General features: G+C 47.0%; 1 protein-coding gene across 2 annotated transcripts in view; it reads right to left on the bottom strand.

Moving 5' to 3' along the window:
* Positions 1 to 13039, bottom strand: part of yki (Transcriptional coactivator yki) — a 31984-nt gene extending 18945 nt beyond the window's left edge. The window contains exon 1 of one of the 2 annotated variants that reach the window (XM_033475628.2): positions 11475 to 13039. In XM_033475628.2, the coding sequence (XP_033331519.1) occupies positions 11475 to 12118 (644 nt within the window). In that variant the 5' untranslated portion in view covers positions 12119 to 13039. The remainder of the gene's footprint in view (positions 1 to 11474) is intronic. The other variant, XM_033475627.2, reaches the window with a different exon arrangement.
* Between the last annotated feature and the right edge of the window lie 879 nt (positions 13040 to 13918).

The following is a 13918-nucleotide window of genomic DNA, read 5'->3' as shown; positions in this document are numbered from 1 at the left end:
TTTTGTTGTTATAAAAATGGCTGTTTACCCATATGTGTATATACAGGGTGTCCCAAAAGTGTCTCGCAATCCGGAAATGGCAGGTTCCTCGGATCAGTTGAAGCAACTTCTTCCTTTACAAAAATGTTCTCCGAGGCACCGTTAACGAGTTATTAACGAAAAACAGTGACCAATAAGAATCGAGCACGGCTGACGCGAGGCGGCCCAGCCAACCAGCGCGCGAAGCCCAGTTCCGCTCATTGGCTCGGTCGCCTCGCGCCAGCCGAGCTCGCCCCTCATTGGTCGCTGTTTTTCGTTAATAACTCGTTAACGGTGCCTCGGGGAAAATTTTTGTAAAGGAAGAAGTTGCTTCAAATGACCTGAGGCACCCGCCACTTTCGGATTGCGAGACATTTTTGGGACACCTTGTATACATACACAAATATATATATATATTATAATAATATAATATAAATATAAAAAAAATATATCATAAATAAATAAGACAAAAATAAAATGACGTCGGTGACTAAAGCATTTAATCACGATCTCGAGCGCCTCAAGCCATTGCGATTAGCGCAGGACCTATTCCGAGCCCGTTAATTCATACGTCCGGCTCGTATCCGACCTTCCAGGAATCGCGAGACGGTCGCAGGAAAATCGTTCGGTTGACCCTGCCAAAAAAGTCGATCATGTCGAGCCGCGGCGCGCGGGTCCGGCGATGCACCGCGAATTCCACGGATAAAATGTGATTCCGCTCGTGACTAATGTTTCGTCAAACGATACAGTTGACGGAAAACCTTGGACTCGTCGCTCGCTGGCTCGTCATGTCTCGTGTGTTCACCTGGCGGTTAAACGTGTTCCGAACGCTGCCAAGACTTTTCGTCTCGCGGACGCGCGCGCGCGCGCGCGTTCCTCTTCGTTAGCGATGGGATCGAACGATGTTTTCGAGCGGTTTGCACTTGCAGAAGGATCTCTACTTGATCTAGTAAACTGGTACGAGAAGTTTCGGGACGAAACCGATGAAATGGGTGCCGATATAATTAGACCTAATGGAAGTGCAATAAATTCTCCCTAATTGATGCTCAGCTTGGAAACAAAAATGAACAATTTGGAGCTCGTTTTTTATATTTACCGTTGACAATCGGTAAATATAAAAACGAGCAACGAGGCTCGAATAATCGTATCCCCTATTCCCAACTTGTCCATTATTGTGCACAATTTGAGCGTCGATTAGGGAGAATTTACTACACCCTGTCGTCAGTGCAAATGTCTTATCTACAAATTTGTCGCTTTCCAGAATATTTGAAAATATTTATAAATTTATAAATATTTCAAGTCGAAGCTAGAATATTCTATATACTTCATAGAGTTCCAAATTTATTTGTTAGAGTTCCATTTATCTGTTTTCGCTCATTTAAAAATTAATTCGTTAATTTAAAGCTGCGTTTTTTGGGTGATCGGAATTATCAGTTAGAACAATTCTGTTCCCAACGAGTCCCATTATCCTTCGCAGTCCGCTGCATGTTATTCGCTTCTTTCAACAGGTTGACTACTCACCCAGCGACCATAAAAACTCGACAAAACCGGAGCAATTTATTTGACAAAACAAAGACTAGAAAGTTAAGATGTAGGATGTTGGATGAGCCTTCCATTTTCTCGTGAATGAACAAATCGCATCTATTCTGTGCTAATGAATGCGGGAACACAATAAACGTACACTCTTACGAACACAAAAGTTAAGAAACACCTTTTAACACTAAACTTGCCGCGATCTAAAACCGACTAACAGATGTTACCTCATAAGAATTGCAAGACAGAATTTATACAAATTTTCAATCGTTTTTAGAATAGCGTGTGTCCGAGTAAAGAAACATAGTCGACAATTTTTAATGGAAGCAGCTTCGCGACTTCGATAACTATGAAATAAAACATGTGAAACCGGTCATTCGACCGACGGTGATAGAATCAATGTTAAAACCACAATAACAATAGTTTACTGGTTTACTGTACAATGGCTAAAATGTTATTTTAACTTTACCATTACTTCGACGGCAAATCTACGCAAGTTACGTGCACGAAAAACGATTAACGCAAAGTCAAGCTACAGGCGTTGATAGAAAATCTGCAGGTATCAAAAGTCGCATATTTTAAATTTTCGTCGTAGGCTCGGAAATGAGAAAGTTTAAAAACGAATGTTCTTTATTTAACGTTGTCACGCCAAGAAATGGCAAAAAAGTTGAGAAACGTATTTTAGTCGTTCATGCCGTATAGTCGACTCTTAAAAACAAAAAGTGATTGCGTTTGAAAGTGTGTTCCTTCACTTTTGTCCGCAAGCGTAGATCTTCTTTGCCTTCTAGGAAGTCATTAACGACAGAGAAATTCAACTTGACGAAGTCGGAACGTACGAAGGAACGACCGACCGTTCCCCGGTGCGTATTGCCTACCAGAATTCGTGCCGTGTAACAACCAAATAAATATCACCGAAAATATTCATGGAGGTGGGAAAGCAACTCGGGGTGATGGGTGGGAGGGGGGAGGGGCCGTTTCAGAGAAACAAAGGCGGAGCTTTCGGAGGGCTTTTCAAGAGCGTTTACACGTGGGAACGCAACCTTAGGATAGACGAGGAGAAGCGAGCCCGTTCTTGTTTACCCGAGCCGATGGGACGCGAAGAAAAGAAGAGAAGAGAAAATAAGAAAATAAGAACGGAAGAAAGGAAGAAGGAAAGAGAAGAAGAAAAAAAGAATGAAGGAGCTTGCTGGCTCGCGGAGCCGCTTCGCGCGTTTCGTCGGAGCACACGCTCGCTCGTTTGCCCGGCTCTGCCTCCTCCTCGAGGTGTACGATACGTGAACCTAGATAACGGGACTAACGTATAACATTATACGGCGAGGTAACGCGCCAGCCGGTGCAGGAGAGACACCAACGATCGTAGGGGAAAAAGAGAAAAATACGAGCACAGCGCGACGATAAAGTCCTCGGCACGGGAAAATCGGAGTCGACGAACGATAAGTATCGTTGGCCAGTGTTCTGGCTCAAGGACGCTCGTTTCCACGATAGAGAGCATCTTCGCGCAACCATTACGCTCCGATCGAGGATCGGGGAACCGTGAACGATTCCTCTGCAGGAAAACCACGGTGCCGCAACCTTTCCTGGATAACCCTTCTATCGTCCGTTCCCTCGAAGCCGGCTTGAACTCTGATATATGTATATCGAGCGAGGCTCCGCCAATTAATTTCGTTTTAGCATACCCGGCGTCATTCGCGCATTCGTTCCGCGTTCATACCTCATTGATCATGCAAGAAGGTAGGGAAGACTAGAAATGTCGACGTTCGATTGTTCATTCTGGAGATGCGGAACGTGGTGCACGGAAATAGAAGCTGGCGAACACGAGTCGATTCTACTCGGTTGCGAGAAAGAAGTTTCGTCCAACACTGGTGCCACTGTATTCGAGCAGGATTCCCCGAAGAATCGAAGCGAGAAACACAGCGCCGTCGGGCGTTTCTTGCGGTGCTTTATCAGTGCGTCACCCGACTCCTTTCGCGCTGGTCACCGCGAGAGATGGGCGAAACGTTTTCTCGCACGAAAATGTGCACCGTCGTTCCATCCTGGATGGACCGCACGATCCTTAACCTTTTAGGCACGACGCGCCACTATAGTGGCTTGCTCTAATAGCTCACTCGCTTATCGTTCGAACCAAATAATCGTCTTCGTATGCATTGTTTCACACTTCTTTTGTCTTCGCATCGATTTACAACAGTCTACAGGGCGTCCCAAAAATATCTCGGAATCCGGAAATGACGGGTTCCTCGGATCATTCGAAGCAACTTCTTCCTTTACAAAAATGTTCTCCGAGGCACCGTTGACGAGTTATTAACGAACAAACAGTGACCAATAAGAATCGAGCACGGCTGACGCGAGGCGACCCAGCTAACCAGCGCGCGAAGCCTAGTTCCGCTCATTGGCTCGATCGCCTCGCGCCAGCCGAGCTCGCCTCTCATTGGTCACTGTTTTTCGTTGATTACTCGTTAACGGTGCCTCGGAGAACATTTTTGTAAAGAAAAAAGTTGCTTCGAATGGCCCGAGGAACCCGCCACTTTCGGATTGCGAGACATTTTTGGGACACCCTGTATATACAGTATCAGACTATGTACAGTACACATCAGACTCTGCCGTCCAGAGAAACAGCCTCGCGCAGAATTCAGCCGTACCTAAAAGGTTAAATCCCGGAAAGGGCGACCGGTGCCGCAAGGACCACGAAGAAGATATTGTAATGTCGTGCTAACGGCCAGCTTCATCGGTTTCGGTTGTTCGCGCTTATTTCGAGCGAAATATAGATTGAACGGAACGCGGACGCGGACGAGCAGAGGCGACGCGCGACGCCTTCCTAGAAGGATTTCAAAGAGTCAGTTTGTTCGCGGCTCGAATCACGTTTCAATTACGCAAATTAGATTCTAATAAGTCCCGGTTCTGGATAAGATCCAAACCTCGGGGAGACGACGGCCAGAGGTAATTGGACGAGCAGGCTGAGAAGAGGGATAACATACTCGGAGAAAGACAGAGACCGCGGCGGAAGACGGTGAACGGAGGAGAAAGAGGGAAGACACTGCAGTCATTACCGCATAATACAACACAACCGTGCGCGCTCTCGCGGTTGGCTGCACTTCTTCTACAAGCAGCCTTGCCGACCCGCCATACCACACCATGCCGCGCCACGCTGCACCATGCCGCACCATGACGAGAGAAACTCTCTCGCGCCCGTATTACTCATTAGACGCAATAAACAGGAGGCGCATAAGTGCTGCGATGCCGAAAAATCCCCGGTCGTATACCATCCATTTTCACCGACCGAATTAGATTTTCTTCTACTGATCGACAACGAAACTTCTCCCTCCCTTAACGATATTTTTACCAGTCGAGCGAACACACGCAGCTTTTGCAGCTTTAATCTCGGTGCTACAGTAAATTCTCCCGAATTGACCCTCAGCTTGGAAACGAAAATGAACAATTCGAGACTCATTTTACAGTTGTCGACAATCGGTAACCGTAAGAACGAGCCGCAAGAATGGAATAATCGTATCTCCTCTCCCCAATTTGTTCGTTTCCGTGTACAAGCTGAGGGTCGATTAGGGAGAATTTACTGTACTCGGATATCGCTGAAACAACGTTAATCGATCTGTACAATAGATAGCGTTGCATTCGTGTACAAAAGTATTCGTACAGCTTTTAAGACGAAATAACTTTTCTAGAATTGGACCAAGCGATCCAAATCTTTTTGGGAACGTCAGGGAGATATTAGACCTTGGCTGACAAATTGTTTCGAGAAATTGCAATTCATTGGAACGATAAAATATTAGGTCTACCGGAAAGTTCTGTCCGATGATGTCATTGCAAATTTCAATAGATACACACATATTCGTGTGAGACATATATTTTTGAGAAATGTTGCTCACAAATTGCCATCATGCTGGCAAGAGGTCATAAGTAACGACGGAAATTATATATTGCACAATAAATTTATGAAAAATCTATTATTTCCGGTAGACCTAATAATTGAAATAAAAAAAATTTGAATAACAGTAGCGAACTTCGAAAGAATTATTTTAGTCATTGTACGGTAAACTAGGAAATTATATCGTACAATAAATATTACTAAATTTATGAAAAATCTATTATTTCCTTTCATTTCTTAAACGGACAGAACCTTCCGGTAGACCTAATAGTTGAAACAAAAAAATTTGAATAACAGTAGCGAAATTCTTTGGAAGAATTATTTTAGTCATTGTACGGGTAAACTAGTCCCTTCAACGTCTCCGGAAAAATGAAGTCGTTCGGTCCAGTTTTAACGAAAGTTTTACCGAAGACATACGGATAATACGGAATTCGGGTATCGGTGATTCGGATAATCGAGACTCCCCGATAGTTCGTTCCCGGAACAAAGAAATAATATTTTCCCGCGAACCTAAAGCCTGTACGTTCGTGAAATCGTGTTTTTTAGGAGCGTTACGTGCATCGTTCGCTCCCGCTGTTGGTTTCTCACGTTCGAACGATAATCGGACGCGCAGTAGCCGGCGAAACGATCGAACAATATTTACGTTGGATCGCGCCGAGAGCAGATAGCCATAAACTAATCGCGACCGCGAAAATGTAACTTGATAAAGTCGAACGATACGCGCGATCGCGAGCCGACGATCGTTAGCCGGCGCGAATCGTTCCTTTCGTTTCGTTTAGGTTTTCGCGCAACTTCCTGCATTGCAAATGGACGGCGTCGCGAGCCCGCGAATGGTAGGGGGCTCTCGATACGAAAAGAAAAATGGAAACACCGTCGTCCCACGGTGAAAACTTCGGGCAACGTAACCGAGGACGTGCTGCATTGCCCCGGCCACGGAGCACCGAACGTACGCGCATCACCGCGCATCGAACGCTTTCCGAAACGATTTGCTTTCTTTCGAGTTTGCTTCTTGCCTGGCGACACGCTACCAATCGATGGCAACGTCGATCAACACTGCGATACAACGGGTTCAAGAAGCTGCAACCAGAGCATTCAAGTTTTTCAAGAATTACTAAAGTTTAAGATCGTCGTGATGCTATTTTGTTGATTTGCGAAATTGCAAAAAAAATTTATACAATTTCAGAATATTATATTATTGTTCACTCGTTAGAATCATTAGAAAAAGTGATACATGTCTACGTGGTTTCTATATTTTGTAATTAATGAAAACAATTTTGATTTTGCATAAAAACCCGCATTCTAGACACGATCACGATCGTCCTGCTTTTTGCCCGGATATTCCAACTAAGTTTGATATTGTAACTGTTCGTCCCATCCCTTAGGCACCATCAAGAAGCAAATCATCCTTAAGGGTGATAGAACGGGTTCAAGAAGCTGCAACCAGAGCATTTAAGTTTTTCAAGAATGACTAAAGTTTAAGATCGTCGTGATGCTATTTTGTTGATGACTAGACTGCGAGTTTCATGCATTTGTGACAAAAATGAATAGATCGAATTGCAAAAACATTTATACAATTTCAGAATATCATATTATTGTCCACTCGTTAGAATTATTAGGAAAAGTGATACATGTCTACGTGGTTTCTATATTTGGTAATTAATGAAAACAATTTTGATTTTGCATAAATGATCACGATCGTCCTGCTTTTTGCCCATAAAGCGATCAAAGTATAGACAACCGTTCCGGATATTCCAACTAAATTTAATGTTATAACTGTTCGTCCCATCCCTTAGGCACCACCAAGAAGCAAATCGTCCACCGCGCCCTTTATGGTCGACATAATTGCATCGATATAATTATTAGAAACGCAAACTTTTACAGAAGCAACATTAATTACTAATCGATGTTGCATCGACTAAATCATTAGTTCGCGTACGATTCTGTGCTCTAAAGGGTAATTGAGCACGTTCGTTTAATAAAACAATGGAAGAAGGGGTCGAAAACATTTCTCCAGAAATTGCGGCCGAGGTTCGCGCCGTGAAGGGGAAATTCGAAGGTGCTTACGTTCGACGGTTCGGTAATCGGTTGGGAAATTAGCTCGGACTTCCATGCCGTTCTCGAATCACGCCGAGAGATCGGCAGATACGTACTTCCCATTACGCGTTTACGTAACACCGGCAAAGCAAAATGCGCGGTGAGACCGGAAGGCGAGAAACACACTCGGAGGGCCGATTAAGTTCGCATTAACGGGAGCCAGGTTTAGAAGCAGAAAGGTCAAGGATGCGTTATCGGGGGACCGTCCCTTAAGAGTTTTACGAGGTTCGCGATCCTATCTACTTCCGGACAAGGCTTAATGCCCAAGAGAGCCCTCTTGCTGAAATCGCAAAGGCGCCACTCCGGGAAGCTTCGTAACGCGTCGAGGAAATGTCGTCGCGCCGACGATCCCGCCGGCTAATCGCGACTGCTCGTTGGATTTACGAACGACCCGAGGATTACGTGCTGGATGGCCCTATTTCACGGATTATCGAGCGCGCGTGCAATTAACGCGTTCGCCGTCGATATCGCGAAGTCGTGTGACGTGACTCCTCGCGGATCGAAACCAATTGACGCGCACGGTCCAGCCGAGTGCTGCATCGAAATTGTTCGAATGCGAGAAAGAAAGGTTATCTGGTTTACATTGCAATGAAATGCATATATTCTCGAAATGGAATAGGTACGAGCTAGTAAATATATATGTATAGAGAGAGAGAGAGAGAGGAAGAGATGAATCATGAGAACGTCTTTAAAAAGAGGTTTCCGCCGACTGCGAGATTACGGTGGTTTCTCACGGAGGGTGAAACCGAGTTCCCGGTATTCCCGAAAACCGAGCCAGGTACCGTGCAAGTTCTCACGATTTTCAGCGGCAGGTAGAAGCGACGCCGTCACCCTCGGGATTCGCAGGTGAAACCGAGAAATGACCCACTGGCCGGCGCCGAAGAAGACGAGGAGCTTTTCAAGTTTTTTCCGTCTCGAACGTTCTCTCGAGGTCCGCGAATAAAACGGAGACTGAGAGAACAGAGACAAGAAAGAAGGAGATAGAGTAGTAGAAGAAGAAGAAGAAGAAGAAGGCAGAAATGCTTGGAAACGCGAAGAACAATAGAACGCGAGGCGCGCGCGCGGGACAAACGCGCTGTTGTAAACGCGGCCAACGGCGCGGCGACCAGACGATGAATACTTCGCGAAACAGCTGAATGAACAGCCCGAATCCCTTCCCACGTATCCCTGGAAATACCTTTTATCGCTGGAAGCATCGATTATCGGTGATATATCTCGTCGTGACGTCAGCCCAGCGGATTCGTAATGGAGCGTAGTCGAGCGAACCGCGGGAAGCTACGACTCTTTTCTAAACAACTCATCGTTGGCTAATCCCTAAACGCGTCGGCCGTGTTGCGGACGTTAGGGCATTCGTCGGTTAATGTTGCTATCGTCCTTGTCCCAATTAAACAAAGAAGAATGAAATTATTCGATTAGATCCCGTTCTTTCGGGGTCTCTTCCCCAAATAAACGGCACGATTAACCCTCAGACTCCGGTAACCGGGTTATTTTCACCCAGCTGCCGACGACCGTGCAGTTCAACATGTTAAACGTGCAACAGATTCATTTAATGATACAAATGGTCTCTGAGTATATTATAACATTTTATTGTAACATTATTATACATGTATGCACTTGTACATTCATTGCGTGTCTTTTATATTTCCCTGTTGTTCCTTTACTTTCCTATACTTTTGTCAAACGAATTCTACATGTAAACGATTCTCTACGAACAGACGTTTTATAATAATATCGTGCAACGTTTTTTACCACGGTGCTTAGAAGAAGAAAAAAGAAGAAGTAACAAGAAACATCTGTATGTTGTGTAAGAAAAGCTCCCGTAAAAAAATTGTCCGATCCGAGGGTTAAACGAGCGTGGCTCTAAGAATCAAGGATATCTCGGGGGTGACGTATTCGTTCACTAGCGCGGTCGCAATTGCCGTTGAAACATTCGTCGACGCTTGGCAACGGATGATAAATTTCGTAAAGATCGCCGGTGGTCCCCGTGTCGTCTGGTAAACCGAGCTCGCTCGTGAACGTATAAAGGATGCTCGAACTGCGAAAAGAATGTGTAGCCGAAAGGCTGAACAGCGGGGGAAGAGCGTAACCCGAAAAGTCGAGCGTAATCATCCCCGTGGGTAAGGTCCCGTGCGGGTCAAAGACAGGTGGGTGGAACGAGGAGAAGAGCGGGACGACAAAGCACACGGGGAGCGTTTCCCACGACAGGTGACACGTGGGAATCCTAGTCGCGGCGCAGGTGGATCAGGTTGGACGAGCGCAGGAGACGAGACGGTGGCGATGCAGGGGGGTGCTAGGGACGGGGACGGTATCGAGTAGGCGTTCCGAACGATCGACGAGGAAAGACGAACACACGGCAAAGAGAGAAAGAGGGGGCGAGAGAGAGAGAGAGAGAGGGGAGAGAGAGAGAGAATAAGGGTCGGCGGGGACCAACGATACTTGGCTGGGAACAAGTGGGGGCAAACGCGACCGAGAAACGGAGGAATCGGAGAGACGAGACGGGAACGGGACGAGTCGAAACGAGACGAGACGAGTGAGTCGAGACGAGACGACTGAGTCGAGTCGGCGATAAAGACGGTGACGGCCTTGAGGTATGTGGGACCCTAACACACGGATGCACGACCAAAACGGATCGACGTCGTAACTACGTCGTGGCGGATTCTCCGATAAATGGTCCGAAACAGTCCGAATCGCTATCGAATGCGGCTAAATCGGTCCGGGTGATCGAGAGAATTTAGAAGCTCGTGAGATCGAGCATATCCGCTGCAGGAGCGATCGTTTCGTAGGTATAACTTCTGTTCGATAAGCTCCGTGTCCTCCTTCTAGGTAAACAGGTAACGACGCAGAAGCGGCAAGATCGACAGAAACACGGACGGAAACTTCCTCCGTGGGTCTAACAATAGATAAAAGTCTCTTTCGAACGTTCCCGAAATCAGTCCCTAAATGGGGCAAGGTGATTCTTTTCGGACACTGCGACGACACCCTTTGTCCAGCGGACCCGAACCTCCCCCTACCGCTACCGCTAAATTCTCCGAAATTTTCTTGCCAGCTCGCGACAGACTTCGACGTAGGAACAGAAAAGAAACAGCGTAGACAATCGATGAAAGGAAGAACGAATTCGATTTGATGAGTTAATCGTTCATGGAGCAGAACGGGAAACGGAACAGAGAATAGAGAACAGAAGACAGAACGGAAAAGAGTTGCAGGAAACTGCTTCTCGAACAGCTCTTACGCATCTATTCGTGAGAAACCATTCCGACCCTTTTCCAGAACGTTTCTCGCTATGGATAACGATGAGCCGACCCAGAATGATATATATAATACATGTAACCCCCGGTTTCGCTCCGACAATTCGCTTCGGGAATTAGGAACAAATTTTCTATATAGCTTTCGACGACACGAATGTCCAAGATATCGAAAGATTATTGGTAGGAGAAGTGATTGATCAAGCAAATTTGGTGGAAACGATAACTGCGATAAACCAAATTTATTCAAAAGACACGATTATCTTAATGTCTTGTACCTAATCCCATTGTTCGCATCAGTAGTCCTTTTTATTATTTATATAACACGGCATGTTTTGGGAACATAACCCAATGGTCATCCGCATCATGTGAGAGACACCCTGCACGATAATACAACGTTCTACGAACGAATGCCACCCCGAAGCAGTAAAAAGACGACTGTTCTTCGTTTGAACTGTTGCGCGATTAACATAGGCCAGTGGCCCGTAGCAATCTGCAAAGGGTTAATGGGTCCTCCCCTAACCGATGAGCAGGTTGATGGTGGCAGAAGACGGAGCGAGATAGAAAGCGAAAGGAAGATCTTGATCTCTCGGAGGAGCAAGAGTAAGAGGACTCGAAGGTGAGAGAAGAAGGCGGGTGGCGAGTGGCGAGTTGGCGAGTTGGCGAGTGGCGAGTGGCTCGTAGAACAAGATGAGGAGTGGACTACTCACTTGAGGAAGTAGATCTGTCCCTCGGGGGTGCGCGCCTGTTCCCATCCGTGCGGCAGGGGACCCAGGTCGTCGACCGTGCTGATGACGTCGTAGCTGCGTTGCTTCTGATGATGGTGGTGACGCGCGTGCGGCTGGGGCGCGTGCTGAGGCGCCTGCTGAGCGGACGCGTACGTCTGCTGCAGCGAGGCCGGGCTGCTGTGAGCGCGAGGATGAGCGACCGTGAGGCCGGCGGCGGCGGCTGCCGCGACCGCGGCCGCGGCCGCACCTGCGGCGTTCGTCCCGGTGCCGGCGCCGTTTCCGCTGGCAGGTTGGCCCGAGGCCGACCCGGTGCCCTGCGTGCCGGTCCCAGCGGCGTTTCCGCCGGCCCCCGGCCCCGCGCCGCCGCTCGCCGCTGTCCCGAAAGCAGAGTCCGCCGAATTCTCCCGGGAATGCGAGATCGAGGGGCTCTTGCTGCCCGTCGACGGCGGATTGAAGAAGGAATCCGGCAGATTGCGCATGCGTAACGGCACTTGGAGCGGACGCTTCGAGGCTTCAGGCTTCAGGACGCTGTCGAACAACGCCTGCAGATCCGACTCCGAGTTCTGGTCCATCCTCACCACGAGATTGCTCTTCGACAACTGGTCCACGTCCTGGTTCAGCGCCATTTTGGATCACGCAGCTCGAGCAGCTCTCCCAGCTCGCAGATCTAACGCGGTTACCTCGCGTGCCTGTCTCTCCTTCCTTCCCTCCCTCGTGTCCTGTTCTACCACTGAGCTACCTTTCGTTTCTTCTCTTTATTGCTCTCCCTCTCTCTCTCTCTCTCTCTCCCTCCTTCTCTCTTTCTCTATCTATCTTCCTCTTTCTTTCTTTCTTTCTCTTCTAGCTATCTATCTATCTCTTGTCCCTTTCCGTCTCGTTCCGTTCCTGTCGTACTCTTTCGCGCGAGCCTGTTCTTGCCTCAACACAACCGTTCCTCTCTCTCTCTCTCTTTCTCTACTATCTCTCTCTCGCTCTTTCGTTCGTTCTCCTTCTGTCTATCTCGCTTTATTTCTTTCCCCGATTGGATAGCCGTCTTTCTGTCTTTCTTTCCTTCTTTCTACCTTTTAGGTTCGCCTCGCGTTTCCTCGAGCTGTCTTCTTTTACGGGTATGTACACCTATGCCAGCGCGTTCCTCCACACGACGGAACAAGCAGTCCTCTTCTCTAGTCGTACACACACCGTCTCGCTCGCCTCCGTCACTCCTCTCTCGGATCGCTCGACGAACGCGATATCTTCCTCTCTGTTCCACCTGTGCGTTTCACGCGAGACAACAAAACAAGCAGGACAATGCCGCCGCCGCCGTCGCCGCTCCGTTTCGTCGTCGTTTCGGATCCACCGGAGACTCCCCCGTTTTGTTCCGTTCGCCTTTCGGCTGTTGACGGTGCGTACCCTCCGATATCCCACGACGGGCAACGACGTCTCTCCTCCACCGTTCCTACCGCGATATCGCGCACCGAGAGAAATCGACTCGTTTTGCTAGCCGGCCGTCTAGCAAACGAGTGCTAGCGTTCACCGTGCGTGGACACGCGATTACGTATAGCGCCTAGAAACTCCCGTGCGTTCGACCGATGTACCGAACACCATCGCCGTCCGGTGGCCGTGCCTTCTACTAAAGCGCGACAGCGGAAGATTCGAATTCACGAATCGCGCTTGCGAAATCAACGATCGATCCTTCAACGTATGCGAAATAATTCAATGATGCGGTAACGCGAGAATTATCGACGAACATTTGTGTAATCTTCTTCGAAAAATATTAAAAGTTACATCCTGAGATTAGAATTTCGAAGGTCGAAACAATTTCCAAAGATTCATCATCGTTCCTAGCTGTTTTTCTTAAGTAACGATTATGGTCTGATATTTCGAAGCTTAATAAAAACGACATTGTCGTTCCTGAATTATTTCAAGAAATCGACGAACTAACATTTCAGTTTAAACTGTTTGTGTTTGAGTTTACTCTGTTTGTTTGAGATACTATTGTTTAGGTAACATCGGAGATAAGTTATTAACCTGTTATTAAACTGTTCTTTGTTATTTTTTACCTTTTATCCACTAGCTGGTGTCGAAAGATTATAGTTTCCGAGTTATTTTAGCTTCATTGTGGAGGAATAGTTCCTTAGGCAATGTGTAATTTTTCTTGACACTTTTGTTACTCCAACTGCGATAAAGGCGTATGGTTTAAGTTTAAAGTACAGTTTACAAGATTGAGGAAATCTGGGTTCTATCTTGATTGGTCAATGATCGACTGGACTGCTTTGAAAATATGAACTTCTTGTGTGTGAACACGTATGCTCTCGCTAATTTTTTTCGAGTATCGGTCGAAATAGAAATTCGTGTCTATTTTTGAAGGCTCTAGTTCCGTTTACCTTGCTTATCGTGACAAAAATTTAAATGGCTATCGTGTCACGCACACGTTAATCCACCTATCG

Source organism: Megalopta genalis, chromosome 10 (assembly GCF_051020955.1).
Source record: "Megalopta genalis isolate 19385.01 chromosome 10, iyMegGena1_principal, whole genome shotgun sequence".
NCBI classification, from domain to species: domain Eukaryota; kingdom Metazoa; phylum Arthropoda; class Insecta; order Hymenoptera; family Halictidae; genus Megalopta; species Megalopta genalis.
Note: the sequence above shows the minus strand (reverse complement) of the source record. Positions and strands in the feature narration are given on the sequence as shown.